This window comes from Oncorhynchus tshawytscha, linkage group LG11 (assembly GCF_018296145.1).
Source record: "Oncorhynchus tshawytscha isolate Ot180627B linkage group LG11, Otsh_v2.0, whole genome shotgun sequence".
Classification (NCBI taxonomy): domain Eukaryota; kingdom Metazoa; phylum Chordata; class Actinopteri; order Salmoniformes; family Salmonidae; genus Oncorhynchus; species Oncorhynchus tshawytscha.
Window position 1 is genome coordinate 23,838,130 of NC_056439.1, and position 19,395 is coordinate 23,857,524.

General features: G+C 42.1%; 1 protein-coding gene across 10 annotated transcripts in view; it reads left to right on the top strand.

Moving 5' to 3' along the window:
- LOC112244933 (apoptosis-stimulating of p53 protein 1-like) overlaps positions 1–19,395 on the top strand; it is a 47,150-nt gene that overhangs the window by 11,782 nt on the left and 15,973 nt on the right. For 9 of the 10 annotated variants that reach the window (XM_042329946.1, XM_042329948.1, XM_042329938.1 and 6 more), the window contains exons 3-5: positions 2,193–2,312; positions 4,558–4,628; positions 18,837–18,938. In XM_042329946.1, coding sequence (XP_042185880.1) covers positions 2,193–2,312; positions 4,558–4,628; positions 18,837–18,938 — 293 coding nt within the window. Of the gene's footprint in view, positions 1–2,192; positions 2,313–4,557; positions 4,629–9,242; positions 9,819–18,836; positions 18,939–19,395 lie in introns of those variants that run through there. The other variant, XM_042329949.1, reaches the window with a different exon arrangement.

The following is a 19,395-nucleotide window of genomic DNA, read 5'->3' on the forward strand; positions in this document are numbered from 1 at the left end:
TAATTGTCTTTTTTTGTCAACGATCTACACAAAATACTCTAATGTCAAAGAAACATTCTTATATTTGTAAAAGAAATATGAAAAATAAAACACTAATATATCTTGATTAGATAAGTATTCAACACCCTGAGTCAATACATGTTAGAATCACATTTGTCAGTGATTACAGCTGAGTCGTTCTGGGTAAGTCTCTAAGAGCTTTCCACACCTGGATAGCAATGATCAACATTTGGCCATTTATTATTTTCACAATTCTTCAAGCACTGTCAAATTGGTTGTTGATCAGTGCTAGACAACACATTTTCAGGTCTTGACATAGATTTAAATCAAAACTGTAACTCGGCCACTCAGGAACATTCACTGTCTTCTTGGTAAGCAACACCTGTGTAGATTTGTGTTTAAGGTTATTGTCCTGCTGAAAGGTGAATTCATCTCCCAGTGTCTGGTTGAAAGCAGACTGAACCAGGTTTTCCTCAAGGATTTTGCTTGTGCTTATCCTGAAAAACTCCCCAGTCCTTAACGATTACAAGCAAAACCATAACATGATGCAGCTACCACTATGATTGAAAATATGGAGAGTGTTACACAGTAATATGTTGTTTTGGATTTGCCCCAAACATAACACTTTGTATTTAGGACAAAAAGTGAATTGCTTTGCAATTTGATTTGCAGTATTACTTTAGTGCCTTGTTGCAAACAGTATGCATGTTTTAGAATATTTTATTCTGTACAGGCTTACTTCTTTTCATTCCACTAGGATTGTGGTGAAACTACAATGTTGTTGATCCATTCTCAGTTTTCTCCGATCACAACCATTTAAACTCTTTAAAGTCATTATTGGCCTCCTGAGTGGTTTCCTTTCTCTCTGGCAACTGTGGTAGGAAGGACACCTGTATCGTTGTAGTGACTGGGTGCATTAATACACCATCCAATGTGTAATTAATGACTTCACTATGCTCAAAGGTAATTCAATGTCTACTTTTTTTTACCCATCTACCAAAATGTGCCCTACTTTGCAAGGCATTGGAAAACCTCCCTGGTCTTTGTGGTTGAAACCGTGTTTGAAATTCACTGCTCGACTGAGGGGCGTTACAGATAATTGTATGTGTGGGGTACAGAGATGAGGTTAAAAAATAATGTTAAACACCCAGCGTGAGTCCATGCAACTTATTATGTGACTTTTTAAGCAAAGTTTTACTCCTGAATCTATTTATTCTTGTCATAACAAATGGGGTTGAATGCTTACTAACTCAAGACTTTTCATTTGTATTAATTTGTAACAGTTAATAAAGTATTGTGTGTAGGCCAGTGACCAAAATATCTCAATTTAATACATTTTAAATTCAGGCTGTAACACAACAACATGTGGAAACAGACATTGACAGCCAGCCATCATTGAGAAATTTTACTTGGCTAATGACCCTCTCCCCTCCCTGAACAAAAGCAGTGGTGGTCTGCCCCTGACATACAACAATGATGTTTTTGTCTCAGGCAGCCTGTACGTCCCAGACAGACAGTGAGGCGGGATAGAAAGTGGGTCAGGATGTCTCTCTGTGACCCTCCAGGCTCTGGTGCTTGTTTACACACATAGCCTGTGGGCCTGTCGTCACGTAGAAATAGAATTACTGGAACAGAAAAAGCACCTCAGACCACAGCAGTTTTGTTTTTGAAGCTCAGACAGCAATTTGACAGTACACTCAATATGGCCGCCGGTCCACCCATTACAGAATGTTGACTTGAATGGAATCGTAATTCTATTTCACTGTTTTCACAGCCCCAACCCGGCTGCACAGGCCAGGGAGCGCATGAACACATGCCCTAGTGAGGGAACATAGAGTAGCTAGCTACAGTGTCAATAAGGTTGTCCTGACATTCATAGGTTCTTTACTGAAGACAGGTATTTCTCTTCATCACGACCCAATACAGTGCGTCAGTGCCAGAGTATAGCTGTGGGGACTTATGTGGTTTATCCTATTCTATTAATAGAAAATACTTAGTTAATCTCTAATGATGATCAGGGCTGAGGGGCAATCAACCCACCGTATCACTTTACAATCACCAATAGATAATCACCCAAGTCTATGTGTCTAACAACAACTCCTGTTTTCTTCTCCCTCCCATAGAGTGATCCTCTCATTAGTGTTGTATATATTATAATTATGTTATAACTTTGTCCTCCTTGTCCTCCCCAGAGAGAGTGATCCCCTTTGACTACCTGATGTATGAGCACCTGCAGAAGTGGGGTTCTAGGAGGATGGAGGTCAAGTTCTACCTGAGACACGAAGACTCCCCCTCAGAGAGCAGAAACCAGGGTGGGTGACTGGCCCTCGCCAGGCCTGGTCCCAGATCTGTTTATGCTCTTGCCAACACCACTGCTGTCATTGTCAAGCCAAATATGACAATGAGTGACATGGAGTTATAACAGCACATTTAGGCTTGACCCATGGCTTAGGCTACATCTTAAATGGCACCCTATTCCCTGTATAGTATGCTACCTTTGTACCCAAAGTGAAACTATTCATTATAGAGTGCATTACTTTTGGCCAGAGGCACCCTATTCCATATAGAGTGCACTACTTTTGGACAGAGGCACCCTATTCCATATAGAACATAGGGTGCCATTTCTGACACAGACTTATTCTGTTGCTCAGTTAGCTAGTAACATATCAGATAACATAAACCAGACATTCACTGAGAAGCCATTATCATAAGAAGGTTGTCATGAAAAGCAGTATGTGCTCTCAATTCTGGAACAGCTCAATGTTTGTGTCCCAAGTGGCACCCTATTCCCGAAATACTGCACTACCCATAGGGCTCTGGTCAAAAGGACTCAAAAGTAGTGCACTATAAATGGAATAGAATGCCATTTGGGACATACTCTGTACTTTTGTTTTGTTTCTCTGAACAGGAAGGTGTGTTTCTGTTTTGACTCCGGAGTTCCTGTTAGAGCTCTCAATCATGTTTTCCATGACACATAACTGGCTCTGTCTGTCTCTTTCCACGTGGCTGAGTGTTTGTGTGCGTGTGTGTGTGATGGCTCTGTATGGTTGGCCTGCCTGCCTGCCTGCCTGCCTGCCTGCCTGCCTGCCTGACTGACTGGCTTTTATGTAACTAATCTCTTTTGTGGCTAATTGGTCTCCTCGCCTGTGACCTCCTCTGACCGGTGCACCTGAGATGGATCAGAGAGAGAGAGACACCCAGGCCTGCAGGGTTAAGGAGGGTGGAGGCCTGACCAGGGGTGGAGGGCAGGGGGCTGGTGCCTGACTGGGACCTGACCAGGCGTGGAGGGCTGGGGAACTGGGGCCTAACCAGGGGTGGAAGAAAGGCCTGGGAAGTTGGAACTAGCCTTAAGTAAAGAGAGGAGCTTCCCGCTGTTCACTAGTTCTTATCATGTTAGCTATCTATACTGTAGACTGACTTCCTGAGAGGGGAGGATAAGGTATCAGAGGCTCCCAGCCCACCTTCAAACAGAGGGAGGGGGAGGTACAGTCAAGGCAAGAGAAATCCAGCCATGTGGAACATGCTACAGATGTAGGATCTTAATTTGATTACCCTGTTGCAGGAGAACATTTCTAATTACAGGCCTGCCTGGTGGGCATTGCAATGAGGACAGGTCTGGCCCATTGAGGTTGAAGTCATGTACAGAAAAACCCCTGCCTGGGGGGCATTGTACTGTAATTAGCACAAGTCGGCCCATTGAGGTTGAACATGATAATGAGGACTGGGCCATTAACGTTGAACCTCCTAATAGCCCTGCCTGAGGGGCATTGTAATGAGGACCGGCCCATTGAGGTTGAGGTATTTGCAGCTGACTGACAGGATTACCCACATAGTGATTCAGGCCCAGGATTTAGGGAATTAAACATCTAGCTATTTATAGATGACACAGTTGGGGGGGGCTGTTTCACCAAAGAGAATAGAGAGTCCAGAACACTGGACTGAGTGCCTGAGGGAGGGACGGTTGGGTAAACGAAACGTTTGGGATCACACGGTTAAGGACAAACGCCCCTCCCTTATGACTCTGGACTGGAGTCGCATGGCACGGCGCGCCGGCCCAGTGGAGAACCAACCAATGATAATTAGACTTAATACTGGATCCTGGACAGCTCTGGCTCAGTGTTTGGACTCATAAGACCAGATCACTATCTGAATGAGGACTCCGTGGGGGCTGTACTATACTGTACCGCGCCGGGCATCTGCTCTTATCCAGTGTGTGACAGGGGAGTTTGGAAGTTGGTTAGAAGACCGCAATGCAGTGAGTTGTCCTAGAAGGTATGGCTGTGGTGATAGTGATCAGACTCGTGATAGATTTGTCCTGGGCTGTATCCTGAAGCAATTGTTATCCTGTGTAGTAGGTGTAATGTCAATGTAATTTTGTTAGGAATGCGTTTTTCTCCTCATGATTGGTAGACCTCTGTGTTTCATTATTGAGTCATGTGTGATCTAGATTCTTGATTGGTCATTGTAATCTATATTATTAACTCTGTACTGCTCTACTGTGTTAGTGACTGGTTATTTGCACTGTTGTCTGATGTAATGTCCTTCTTTGCTATTCAGGGAGACAGCTCTCTCAGGACCAGTCCAGCAAAGGCAGTAGAGGGAGCTCAGACCAGCCTTGTGAGGACAGGGTAAGTCAACACAACACACACATACAAATGCACACATTCACACACTGCAGTAAACAAACACACTTCCTGGCATAATGCCTGCCTGCTCATTAGGTTTGTGAATGGGAAGGAAAGCTGTATGGCATCATGATTTAGCATTTCAAGTCTTAATAATTCCTATCCATAGGGCCAAAAACAATGTTTTTACTGTAATACCAAGGACTTCCTCGGTCACTCTCTTTAAGAGATTTTCTTAGTGGGTCTTTAACTGTGAGAGAGAGGCAGAGAGTGCATTGCTGTGTTTGTGTGTGTGTGTGTGTGTGGGTGTGGGTGTGTGTGTGTGCTCAATTGTGCGACTGTAGGTGTGTGTATTAGAGTGTGTGTGTGTGTGTCTGTTGTTGTTTGTAGAGTACAGAGGATTAGAAGAAGGCTTAGTGACAGGCATGATTACAGTTCCCTCAGAATTTGTCCATGTGAAAACAGGAGATAAAGCTCAACTTACTACGGTCTGGCATCTCTGACCCAGGCTGGAATCCTGACTGCTTTCTTTGGCTATTATTTTTGTGTCACATATCAACAATTTCCCCTAGATGCTGTCCCCAGGCAGTGCTCAAAAGCAATTGCATTTAGTTTCACAGTTTATGATCTGAGATACTCATCTGTCACTCAAATGTTCGCTTATGTCCTTCATTGACAGCCATTTGGTTAAGGGCTTGTAAGTAAGAATTTCACAGTAAGGTCTACACTTGTTGTATTCGGTGAATGTGACAAATAAAGTTTAATTTGATTTGAGTTACTTGCGAACATCTTCAAGTTCAGATTCCGCCATGAATGTATTAAAAGATGTAGATAACTTAGAATATAATTTAGCCTAGTAACTTAACACGTTTAGCGACAGTGCATCTACCTTTAGTTGAGTGCTTTTATTCAGGACTGGTTCTCTTAGTCAGTCCTGATGGATTACAACAATCTCATGAAATAACTGTTTTAAGATAATTTGGGGGGGTGGCTGATTCTCACTGTGGTGTGTGTGTGTGTGTGTGTGTGTGTGTGTGTGTGTGTGTGTGTGTGTGTGTGTGTGTGTGTGTGTGTGTGTGTGCGCGCTGAGGTTACTGTTACTGGGGTGGGGTTACTGTAAATACACTACATAACCAAAAGTACAGTGCCTTGCGAAAGTATTCGGCCCCCTTGAACTTTGCGACCTTTTGCCACATTTCAGGCTTCAAACATAAAGATATAAAACTGTATTTTTTGTGAAGAATCAACAACAAGTGGGACACAATCATGAAGTGGAATGACATTTATTGGATATTTCAAACTTTTTTAACAAATCAAAAACTGAAAAATTGGGCGTGCAAAATTATTCAGCCCCCTTAAGTTAATACTTTGTAGCACCACCTTTTGCTGCGATTACAGCTGTAAGTCGCTTGGGGTATGTCTCTATCAGTTTTGCACATCGAGAGACTGACATTTTTTCCCATTCCTCCATGCAAAACAGCTTGAGCTCAGTGAGGTTGGATGGAGAGCATTTGTGAACAGCAGTTTTCAGTTCTTTCCACAGATTCTCGATTGGATTCAGGTCTGGACTTTGACTTGGCCATTCTAACACCTGGATATGTTTATTTTTGAACCATTCCATTGTAGATTTTGCTTTATGTTTTGGATCATTGTCTTGTTGGAAGACAAATCTCCATCCCAGTCTCAGGTCTTTTGCAGACTCCATCAGGTTTTCTTCCAGAATGGTCCTGTATTTGGCTCCATCCATCTTCCCATCAATTTTAACCATCTTCCCTGTCTCTGCTGAAGAAAAGCAGGCCCAAACCATGATGCTGCCACCACCATGTTTGACAGTGGGGATGGTGTGTTCAGGGTGATGAGCTGTGTTGTTTTTACGCCAAACATAACGTTTTGCATTGTTGCCAAAAAGTTCAATTTTGGTTTCATCTGACCAGAGCACCTTCTTCCACATGTTTGGTGTGTCTCCCAGGTGGCTTGTGGCAAACTTTAAACGACACTTTTTATGGATATCTTTAAGAAATGGCTTTCTTCTTGCCACTCTTCCATAAAGGCCAGATTTGTGCAATATACGACTGATTGTTGTCCTATGGACAGAGTCTCCCACCTCAGCTGTAGATCTCTGCAGGTCATCCAGAGTGATCATGTGCCTCTTGGCTGCATCTCTGATCAGTCTTCTCCTTGTATGAGCTGAAAGTTTAGAGGGACGGCCAGGTCTTGGTAGATTTGCAGTGGTCTGATACTCCTTCCATTTCAATATTATCGCTTGCACAGTGCTCCTTGGGATGTTTAAAGCTTGGGAAATCTTTTTGTATCCAAATCCGGCTTTAAACATCTTCACAACAGTATCTCGGACCTGCCTGGTGTGTTCCTTGTTCTTCATGATGCTCTCTGCACTTTTAACGGACCTCTGAGACTATCACAGTGCAGGTGCATTTATACGGAGACTTGATTACACACAGGTGGATTGTATTTATCATCATTAGTCATTTAGGTCAACATTGGATCATTCAGAGATCCTCACTGAACTTCTGGAGAGAGTTTGCTGCACTGAAAGTAAAGGGGCTGAATAATTTTGCACGCCCAATCTTTCAGTTTTTGATTTGTTAAAAAAGTTTGAAATATCCAATAAATGTCGTTCCACTTCATGATTGTGTCCCACTTGTTGTTGATTCTTCACAAAAAAATACTGTTTTATATCTTTATGTTTGAAGCCTGAAATGTGGCAAAAGGTCGCAAAGTTCAAGGGGGCCGAATACTTTCGCAAGGCACTGTATCTGGACACCTGCACGTCGAACATCTCATTCCAAAATCATAGGCATTAATATGGAGTTGGTCCCCCCTTTGCTGCTATAACAGCCTCCACTCTTCTGGGAAGGCTTTCCACTAGATGTTGAAACATTGCTGTGGGGACTTGCTTCCATTCAGCCACAAGAGCATTAGTGAGGTTGGGCACTAATGTTGGGCAAAAAGGCCTGGCTCTCAGTCGGCGTTCCAATTCATCCCAAAGGTGTTCGATGGGGTTGAGGTCAGGGCTCTGTGCAGGTCAGTCAAGTTCTTCCACACTGATCTCGACAAACCATTTCTGTATGGACCTCGCTTTGTGCACGGGGGTTTCATGCTGAAACAAGAAAGGGTCTTTATCCAAACTGTTGCCACAAAGTTGGAAGCACAGAATTGTCTAGAATGTCATTGTATGCTGTAGCGTTTAGATTTCCCTTCACTGGAACTAAGGGGCCTAGCCCAAACCATGAAAAACATCCTCAGACCATTATTCCTCCTCCACCAAACTTTACAGTTTACAGTTGGCACTATGCATTGGGGCAGGTAGCGGTCTCCTGGCATCCGCCAAACCCTGATTCATCAGACTGCCAGATGGTGATGTGTGATTCATCACTCCAGAGAACGCTTTTCCACTGCTCCAGAGTCCAACGGCGGCGAGCTTTACACCACTCCAGCCGACGCTTGGCATTGCACATGGTGATCTTAGGTTTGTGTGTGACTGCTCGGCCTAGGAAACCAACTTCATGAAGCTCCCAACGTACAGTTCTTATTCTGACGTTGCTTCCAGAGGCAGATTGGAACTCAGTAGTGAGTAGTTCCAACTGAGGACAGACGATTTTTACGTGCTATGTGCATCAGCACTCGGCTGTCCTGTTCTGTGAGCTTATGTGGCCTACCACTTCGCGGCTGAGCCGTTGTTGCCCCTAGACGTTTCTACTTCACAATAACAGCTCGCACAGTTGACCGGGGCAGCTCTAGCAGGGCAGACATTTGACAAACTGACTTGTTGGAAAGGTGGTATCCTATGACGGTTCCATGTTGAAAGTCAATTATTAAAGCCATTCTACTGCCAATGTTTGTCTATGGAGATTGCATGGGTGTCTGCTGTATTGTATATACCTGTCAGCAATGGGTGTGGCTGAAATAGCCAAATCCATTCTTTTGAAGGGGTGTCCACATACTTTTGAATATATGGTGTATAAATAATATGCCATTTTGCAGACACTTTCCAAAGCAACATTTATGTATGGTTGGCCACAACTGGAATCCTGACATTGCAAGCGACACTGACACCTTTGTTTGCACAACTGTGTGTAATTATAGAAATAACAGCTGGGTTAGGGAATACGTTTGATTATGTCAAAACAGGTCAAGGGTTTGTTGATTAAAGATTATTATCTGCTCTTTTTCCATTGTATATTTTTTTTTGCAAAATTGAAGACAGTTTAGGTGTCATAATGATTAGGTCCTTAGAATTGGGATTTGTGTGTGGAGCAAGCAGCAACTGAATCAGTCTCATTTATGTTTGAGACTGACTCTGTGGTTCTACTGAGCATCACATTTATTATGCAAGAAGTGTAATCTGTATTTCTGAGATCACAGCCATTTTAGAATATGATGCATGAAAGCGCTGGAATGATTGGCAGGTTTTGTTCCCCCTAAATTTCCATTATGTGCATTATCAGGAGGGTCCCAGTACCTGTCCGGGAGACAGCTGTGGCGCAGAGACTTTATGGCAGCAGGAGTTTGGGAAAGGGAGGGGATGTTCTCGTGCTGCAGTCCGGCTCCAGCAGCATAGAGAGGAGAGGAGGAGCGAGAGGGAGAGTGAAAAGAACTGCTGGCACGTCAAAATTGGAACAAATCCCTCACAGGGGAGAAAAACTTACGCAGTCACAAAGTCACGTCAGCGACGAAGAATGGGCGCTTTTGATACATGTTTGAGATGTTCTTATAGCCAACGTACATTTTTTTTAAAGGTAGCTAGTGGTGTTTGTCGTATGAACATATAGTGTGACCCATTACTCTTCAGGCTAAATGGATGTGACAACTATACCGGTCCATCTCATCCCGACTGAGTCACGGACTTGATTTGCCCTCTCTGTTTACTGAATGCGCACGCTGGTTTACATGTTCTAACGTGACACGAGGGGAATAACAAACCGTGCTCCTTGAGCCATAGGAAGAGACTCGTAAATCACCGCATCGGACAAGTGCGAAAGTTGCGATAGGAATCGGTGCATTGTCATTCATTGGCGCGGTGACCGGTGCTACGTTTACTAGATGAGTAGAGGAACGATTTGAATGAAAAAAATGGAGTGGAAACATGTTGAGGCTGTACAGGAATTTACAGTTGAAGGACAATGCAGCAAAATTAAGGTGCGATCTTGCAGAATTACCTGGGACGCCCACCAGGTAATAAAACCAATTTAAATTAGATCTCTTTGATGTTTTGTCATGGTGTAAAGTTTCTCGGGCAGGTCACATATTGTCTGCCTATATGTTTTCATGTGTTTTTATTGGTTTGTATAGCATTTCATTGTATGCCATATATGCTATAAAGGCTAGGAATGGTACCATAAGGCATGCATAAAAAGCTAATAATATAATTTATTTAATTTAATTTAATCTTTATATAACTAGGCAAGAATAAAGATATGCCCAAATCCCTGATGATTAGGCTATTACATGTTTGAATATCATTTTTCTGGATTTTACTGATCATGCAATATGTCATAATTGCATAATTAAATGAATTATTGTCAAATGGCACTGATTTTAAATATAGCTGCCTGTTAGTGAGTGTAATTGAAATATGTAAGACGTGTTTTATAGCCTAGATATTTTTCTTTAGGATCCCCATTCATGTGGGGTGTGATTAAAACTACATATGATTTAAGCTAGTGCTATAGTCATACCTATGATGACGATGAGACAGCCTATAGGGAGGAGGTCAGAGACCTGGCAGTGTGTTGCCAGGACAACAACCTCTCGCTCAATGTCAGCAAGACAAATGAGCTGATTGTGGACTACAGGAAACATAGGGCCAAGCACGCCCCCATTCACATCGACGGGGCTGTAGTGGAGCACACAACCAACACAGTCGTGAAGTGGGCACGACAACACCTCTTCCCCTTCAGGAGGCTGAAAAGATTTGGCATGGGCCCTCAGAATCTTAAAAAGTTATACTGCTGCACCATTGAGAACATCTTGACTGGCTGTATCACCGCTTGGTATGGCGACTGCTTGGCATTCGACAGCAAGGTGCTACAGAGGGTAGTGCGTACGGCCAAGTACATCACTGTGGCCAAACTCCCTGGCATCCAGGACCTCTATACAAGGGGGTGTCAGAGGAAGGCCCTAAAAATGGTCAAAGAGTCTAGCTACCCAAGTCATAGACTGTTTTCTCTGTTACCACATGGGTAGCGGTACCAATGCTCTGGAACCAACAGGACCCTGAACTGCTTCTACCCAAAGCGTTAAGACTGCTAAATAGTTAGTTAAATAGTCAACCAAATAGCTACCCGGACTATCTGTATTGACCCTTTTGCACTAACTTTTTTTACTCATCACATACTGCTGCTACTGTTTACTATCTGTCACTTTATTCCTAGTTATAAACTCAGCAAAAAAATAAACATCCTCTCACTGTCAACTGCATTTATTTTCAGCAAACTCAACATGTGTAAATATTTGTATGAACATAACAAGATTCAACAACTGAGACATAAAGTGAACAAGTTCCACAGACATGTGACTAACAGAAATGGACGTGCACGTTCCCGGACATTTCTTGGTGGAATGGCCCCTCCAATCCAACAGGTCCCAGACGTGCTCAATGGGATTGAGATCCGGGATCTTCGCTGGCCATGGCAGAACACTGACATTCCTGTCTTGCAGGAAATCATGCACAGAATGAGCAGTATGGCTGGTAGCTTTGTCATGCTGGAGGGTCATGTCAGGATGAGCCTGCAGGAAGGGTACCAGATGAGGGAGGAGGATGTCTTCCCTGTAACACACAGCGTTGAGATTGACAACAAGTTCAGTCCGATGATGCTGTGACACACCGCCCTAGACCATGACGGACCCTCCACCTCCAAATTGATCCCGCTCTGAGTACAAGCCTCAGTGTAACTTCCAAATTGATCCCGCACTGAGTACAGGCCTCAGTGTAACGCTCATTCCTTCGATGATAAATGCGAATCCGACCATCACCCCTGGTGAGACAAAACCGCGACTCATCAGTGAAGAGCACTTTTTGCCAATCCAGTCTGGTCAAGCGACGGTAGGTTTGTGCCCATAGGCGACGTTGTTGCTGTTTTAGGGGTCTCACAATACAGACATTGCAATTTATTGCCCTGCCCACATCTGCAGTCCTCATGCCTCCTTGCAGCATGCCTAAGGCACGTTCATGCAGATGAGCAGGGACCCTGGGCATCTTTCTTTAGGTGTTTTTCAGAGTCAGTAGAAAGGCCTCTTTAGTGTCCTAACTTTTCATAACTGTGACCTTAATTGCCTACCGTCTGTAAGCTGTTAGTGTCTTAACGACCGTTCCACAGGTGCATGTTCATTAATTGTTTATGGTTCATTGAACAAGCATGGGAAACAGTGTTTTAACCTTTTACAGTGAAGATCTGTGAAGTTATTTCTATTTTTACGAGTTATCCTTGAAAGACAGGCTCCTGAAAAAGGGATGTTTCTTTTTTTGCTGAGTTTATGTACAGTACCTATAAAAAGTTTGGACACACCTACTCATTCAAGGGTTTTTCTTTATTTTTTACTATTTTCTACATTGTAGAATAATAATGAAGACATCAAAACTATGAAATAACACATTTGGAATCATGTAGTAAACAAAAAAGTGTTAAACAAAATGTATTTTATATTTGTTTGCTTTAATGACAGCTTTGCACATGCTTGGCATTCTCTCAACCATCTTCATGAGGTAGTCACCTGGAATGCATTTCAAGTAACAGATGTACCTTGTTCAAAGTTAATTTGTGGAATTTCTTTCCTTCTTAATGAATTTGAGCCAATCAGTTGTGTTGTGACAAGTTCAAATCAAATCAAATCAAATCAATTTTTATTTGTCACATACACATGGTTAGCAGATGTTAATGCGAGTGTAGCGAAATGCTTGTGCTTCTAGTTCCGACAATGCAGTAATAACGAACAAGTAATCTAACTAACAATTCCAAAAAACTACTGTCTTATACACAGTGTAAGGGGATAAAGAATATATACATAAGGATATATGAATGAGTGATGGTACAGAGCAGCATAGGCAAGATACAGTAGATGACATCGAGTACAGTATATACATATGAGATGAGTATGTAAACCAAGTGGCATAGTTAAAGTGGCTAGTGATACATGTATTACATAAGGATGCAGTCGATGATATAGAGTACAGTATCTACGTATGCATATGAGATGAATAATGTAGGGTAAGTAACATTATATAAGGTAGCATTGTTTAAAGTGGCTAGTGATATATTTACATCATTTCCCATCAATTCCCATTATTAAAGTGGCTGGAGTAGAGTCAGTGTCATTGACAGTGTGTTGGCAGTAGCCACTCAATGTTAGTGGTGGCTGTTTAACAGTCTGATGGCCTTGAGATAGAAGCTGTTTTTCAGTCTCTCGGTCCCTCTCGGTTAGGGGTGGTATACAGAACATAGCCCTATTTGATAAAAGACCAAGTCCATATTATGGCAAGAACAGCTCAAATAAGCAAAGAGAAACTACTTTAAAACTACTTTACTTTAAAACATGGTCAGCCAATCTGGAAAATTTCAAGAACTTTGAAAGTGTAGTCGCAAAAACCATCAAGCGCTGTGATGAAACTGGCTCTCATGAGGACTGCCACAGCAAATGAAGACCCAGAGTTACCTCTGCAGCAGAGGATAAGTTCATTAGAGTTACCAGCCTCAGATTGCAGCCCAAATACATGCTTCACAGAATTCTAGTAACAGACACATCTCAACATCAATTGTTCAGAGGAGACCGTGAATCAGGCCTTCATGGTCAAATTGCTGCAAAGAAACCACTACTAAAGGACACCAATAATAAGAAGAGACTTGCTTGGCACCAGGAAAAACTAGTAATGGACATTAGACCGGTGGAAAACTGTCCTTTGTAGTTCCCACCGTGCAGCATAGAGGAGGAGGTGTGAAGAGGTGTGGTGATGCTTTGCTAGTGACACTGTCAGTGAGTTATTTAGAATTCAAGGCACACTTAACCAGCATGGCTACCAAAGCATTCTGCAGCAATACACCATCCCATCTGGTTTGCGTTTGGTGGGAGCATCATTTGTTTTTCAATAGGACAATGACCCAACACACCTCCAGGCTGTGTAAGGGCTATTTGATCAAGAAGGAGAGTAATGGAGTGCTGCATCAGATGACCTGGCCTCCACAATCACCTGACCTCAAACCAAATGAGATGGTTTTATTGCAGAGTGAAGGAAAATCAGCCAACAAGTACTCAGCATATGTGGGAACTCCTTCAAGACTGTTGAAAAAGCATTGCAGGTGAAGCTGGTTGAGAGAATGCCATAGTGTGTAAAGCTGTCATCAAGGCGAAGTGTGGACTTTTAAGAATCTCAAATATAAAATATATTTCGATTTGTTTAACACTTTTTTGGTTACCACATGTGTTATTTCATGGTTTTGATGTCTTCACTATTATTCTACAATGTAGAAAATAGTGAATATAAAGAAACACCCTTGAATGAGTAGGTATTCTAAAACTTTTGACCGGTAGTGTAGGTGCACAGGTCAAAAGAAATTTGATTAATCAAGGTGACAGACATTGACATATTAAATTCCTCCATGCACACTCTTGCCTGCATTTATCTGACCTACAGTGTAATCATTAGTCCAACAGTTGCAAACGAGAGTTTCTGTTGGACAAATTTAGGAATGTTTATCCCCGTTTTGTTCTGTTTACTTCCGTTAAAATCTCTTGAAGCTAGGGGGCACTATTTCTATGTTTGGAAAAATAACATTCCCAAAGTAAACGGCCTATTTCTCAGGACCAGATGCTAGAATATGCATATAATTGACAGATTAGGATAGAAAACACTCGGAAGTTTCCAAAACTGTAAAAATATTGTCTGTGAGTATAACATAACTGATATTGCAGGCGAAAGCCTGAGAAGAATCCAATCAGGAAGTGACTCTTATTTTGAAACCCCTGTGTTCCTATGCATCCCTATTGCCCAATGTGACGACCCTCCCACTCTGTCTGCCGTATTCTCTCTCTGTTATTTCCTTATTAGGATGCTGGTGGGCGGAGTTGGGAGGGTCGTCAGCTACATGGGAAACACCTGGGCCCGGTGTCTCCCAGGATAAATATAAATACACCACTTCCCCATTCATGGAGGAGACTCTCTCCATGCAGACACCTTTATGGATTTTGTTGTGTTTCTTGGTGGTTTTTGGGTTGTTTCCGACAACATCTTTCAACATGCTGCATTATCACATTCATGCATGCAAAACACTCACTTACACCACTGATTACTGATTACACACACCATTGTATATTTTCCTTAGTTGCTTTAGTTAATAAATATATCTTTTGTTACGCCTTATCTCCACGTTGTCTCCCTTTTGTTACGGGCTTTGAGCCGGTTCGTGACACCCATTGAAAGGGATATCAACCAGATTCCTTTTTCTATGGCTTCCCTAAGGTGTCAACAGCCTTTAGACATAGTTTCAGGCTTTTATTTTGAAGAAGGAGCGTGTACGACCACATTGCGTAAGTGGACAGGAGGGGGCTCTCAGAGTAATTTCTGCACAAAAGAGAGAGGCAGCCATTGTTACTCCCGGTCCTAGTGAAAAGCCAACTGTCCCGGTTGATATATTATCGAATAGATATTTGAAAAACACCCTGAGGATTGATTATAAAAAACGTTTGACATGTTTCTGTGGACATTATGGATATAATTTGGAATTTTTGTTTGCGTTGTCGTAACCGCTCTTTCCGGTGGATTCCTGGGCATAACGCACCAAACTAACGGAGGTATTTGGATATAAAAAATATCTTTATGGAACAAAAGGAACATTTGTTGTCTAACTGGGAGTCTCGTGAGTGAAAACATCCAAAGATCATCAAAGGTAAACGATTAATTTGATTGCTTTTCTGATTTTCGTGACCAAGTTACCTGATGCTATGTGTACTTATTGTTTTGTAGAGCAATCGATAAATTTACACAAACGCTTGTATTGCTTTCGTTGTAAAGCATAATTTCAAAATCTGAGACGACAGGTGGATTAACAAAAGGCTAAGCTGTGTTTTCCTATATTGCACTTGTGATTTCATGAATATGAATATTTTCTAGTAATATTATTTGACTGTGGCGCTATGCTATTCAGCGTTGTTGATGACAATTCTCCCGGATCCGGGATGGGTGGTTCTAAGATTAAGAAACGTTTTTCAACAGAATCGGTGGAATGCACCCCTGATCACACACAGACACAGTTCACTTTCATAGCAGCCACATAAAAGAAACATGGTCCATTTGAACGTTGTATTCCTTCTCGCATCTACTCGCTCTCCTCTCACATTTTTCCTTCACTTGTGAACTTCAGTGTACAATACATCAGCTTTCTGTGATATCACCTTGATATCATAAATGCTAACCGCTACACACAGCCTACATCGTTGTCACAATATTACTATTATATGTAATAGTCAACATAGCTACTCGAACAGTGTACAGTCAGCAGCAAGCATTTACACTGGCAGGCCCTGTGGCAAGAAATTAATAAAACCAAAAGCTTACCTTGACTTGGAAGAATTCCAGTGTTGAACAGCCATAGCCAGCTAGCTAACATAGCGTCCCTCTCTGTTTGAACCGGGTGTTTGAGTAGGCTAAACTAGCTAGCTGCATTCGCTAGCTAAATAAGTGAAAGGGAAATACAACAACATCTCCCTCACTCTTTCTTGCCTCTCCTAATAGTCATTTTATCTCTCTTTGAGTCAACTACTCAACATATTTTACGCATTGCTAGCTAGCTAGCTGTAGCTTATGCTTTTAGTATTAGATTCATTCTCTGATTCTTTAATTGGGTGGGCAACATGTCAGTTCATGTTGCAAGAGCTCTGGTCAGTTAGAGGACATCCTCCGGAAGTTGTCATAATTACAGTGTAAGTCTATGGAAGGGGGTGAGAACCAAGAGCCTCCTAGGTTTTCTATTGAAGTCAATGTACCCAGAGGAGTACAGAAACTAGCTGTCCTCCGGCTACAACTTGGTGCTACCCTACAGAGTGCTGTTGAGGCTACTGTAGACCTTCACTGCAAAACAGTGTGTTTTAATCTATTATTTGGTGATGTGAATATATTTAGTATAGTTTTATCTAAAAATGCTAACTTAAAAAAAAAACACTTAAAAAAAAAATCACTAAGGAGGATGATCCTCCCCTTCGTCCTCTGAGGAGCCTCCACTAGTACATATCTACCTCAATTACTTCTTACGCCTGCACATCGACTCAGTACTGGTGCCCCATTTTTAGCCAAGTTATCATTACTCATTGTGTATTTATTATTACTTTTATTGCGTGTTTTACTTTTCTATTATATCTCTATTTTCTTTCTCTCTGTATTGTTGGGAAGAGCCCGTAAGTAAGCATTTCACTGTCAGTCTACACCTGTTTAACATTTTATTTGTATTTTCCTATGGATAAAATATTGCAGGTACAGTACTCTGGCATGGTCCTGCGTATGGTATGAGGGCTGAGTCAGAATTCTGATCCTGCACAGGGACGCTGTTTCCTAATATCAGCAGTTATGTCAATGTTTGATGTGAAGGAAATGCACTGTTAGAGTTTTTTGTCCATTTCCCTTAACTTGCATTAGAGACCCCTTTTCTCCTGCTGTTTTTGAACATACAATGACAGACTAGTTAAGACAGACAGCAGTAGTTATCAAAGTTCAACATTTGTTTGTAGCTATGTTGTATGAAGCTTCTCTACAGCTCTGTTGAAATGCAAACAAGCCTGCTTCAGTTGTCTTTTAAAACCTCATTTGACATAATTTGGTGCCTCTCTAGAATGAGGACAATTCTGCCCATAGGCCTAATCAATGGGATTCCACTGGTCCAAAATGTTCTGTGTAGTACTCATTCTATCCTTCTGACAATGGATGACCCAATGTTCCACTGTTGAATTGTTACTGGTGACTTGAAATGTTGCATATTTAAGCCCCTCAGGGGAGAGGAAGTCATGTATTCCAGGAAATCTTGATGTGACAGGTGACACTTGACATGTCCATTGACTGAGGCATGAATGAATCGACCACTCAGAGGCACCTCTCATTGTTCCACCACACACACACACACACACACACACACACACACACACACACGCACAGACAGAGGAATGACCCTATTTCCCTCGTGGCGTCTATTGTCCAAAGGCGAACAGCAAGCCTTCCTGTTTTCACTAGCTCACAGATGCTGCCTTGGCACCACAAGCTAAAGCACCAGAGGCCTGTTCAAGGTTGCTGTAATGTATTTCCCTTTGAACATCATGGTTTCAACTTTAGCCGTAATGGGAATGGATTGGAATGGTCCAGTGACCTCACTAAGCTGTGCTTTGTAGTCTTCCTGTTCACTAGCCCTTTTCTCAAGATACAAAACCATAAACTCTTCACCTCAAAAGGATAGACTCGAGATCAAGCACCTGAGGGAGATTATGAGTTGACTGTGAAAGCAGGACTTAATGTGTGTGTTTTATAAAAAGTGTGTGTGAGAGAGAGACAGCATTGTGTTTGTTAATCAGTGACTGTACACAAAACTATACACAATTGCAGGACATGACAGGACTACAAGCTTCCTGTTTAGGCAATCCAGGCATTTCCTAGTGGTCCAGTGATGATTGCTGGTGTGTGAGTGTGAGCGCCATGTGACTGCAGTGTGTGTGCACTGAGAAATACATTTAAACAAAATATATATATTGTTTTTGACAGCTGTGTGTTGCACACATCCTGCACACTGCATCACGGGTCAGCATCAAACCTTTTAATATCATGAGCATAATGTTTGATATTCAAATTTGTATGATATTCTGTTTGATATTCATTTTGTATATCACAAAGCTAATGTAACTTCACATCAGAGAGGAGAGTTATGTGTTTTTTGACGTTATGGAGAATACTATTACATAAGACGGTGAGATGAGACCTGTTGTCTCCATGTTTGACGTTGTTATATCTAGGTCTACTGCTGCCTACACCAGTCTCTGTAACTCTACAGCATAATGTTTCATCATCTGATGCAGCCAGTGTTTTCATGTCAATATGTGTGTGTGAGGATGTGCTTTGTTTGTTGTTTGAGAGGGCCCACATTTTGAGCTTGTTCTTTCTCCCGGTTTGTCTGATGTGTGTGCGTACGTGTGTGTGTGTTTGCGCGTGCGTGCGTGTGTGTGTAGGTGGGAAACCCTAGCGTGGAGCTGTCTCTGTCGGAGCTGCAGGAGATGGCCACACGTCAACAGCAACAGATCGAGGCCCAACAGCAGATGCTGGTTGCCAAGGTACTATGACACAGACACTGCTGATCACATAGTCAATAATATATATATATATATATAAGGTTTGGATAAGTCAAAAGTTTGGATACACCTACTCATTCAAGGGTTTTCTTAATTTTTTTTTTTTTTTCTACATTGTAGAATAATAGTGAAGACGTCAAAACTGAAATAACACATATCTAATCACATATGTAGTAATTTTATATTTGAGATTCTTCAAAGTAGCCACCCTTTGCCTTGATGTCAACCAGCTCTCAACCAGCTTCGTGAGGTAGTCACCTGGAATGCATTTCAACTAACAGGTGTGCCTTGTTGAAAGTTAATTTGTGGAATTTCATTCCTTCTTAATGCGTTTGAGACGATCAGTTGTGACAAGATAGGGGTGGTATACAGAAGATAGCCCTATTTGGTAAAAGACCAAGTCCATATTATGCCAAGAACAGCTCAAATAAGCAAAGAG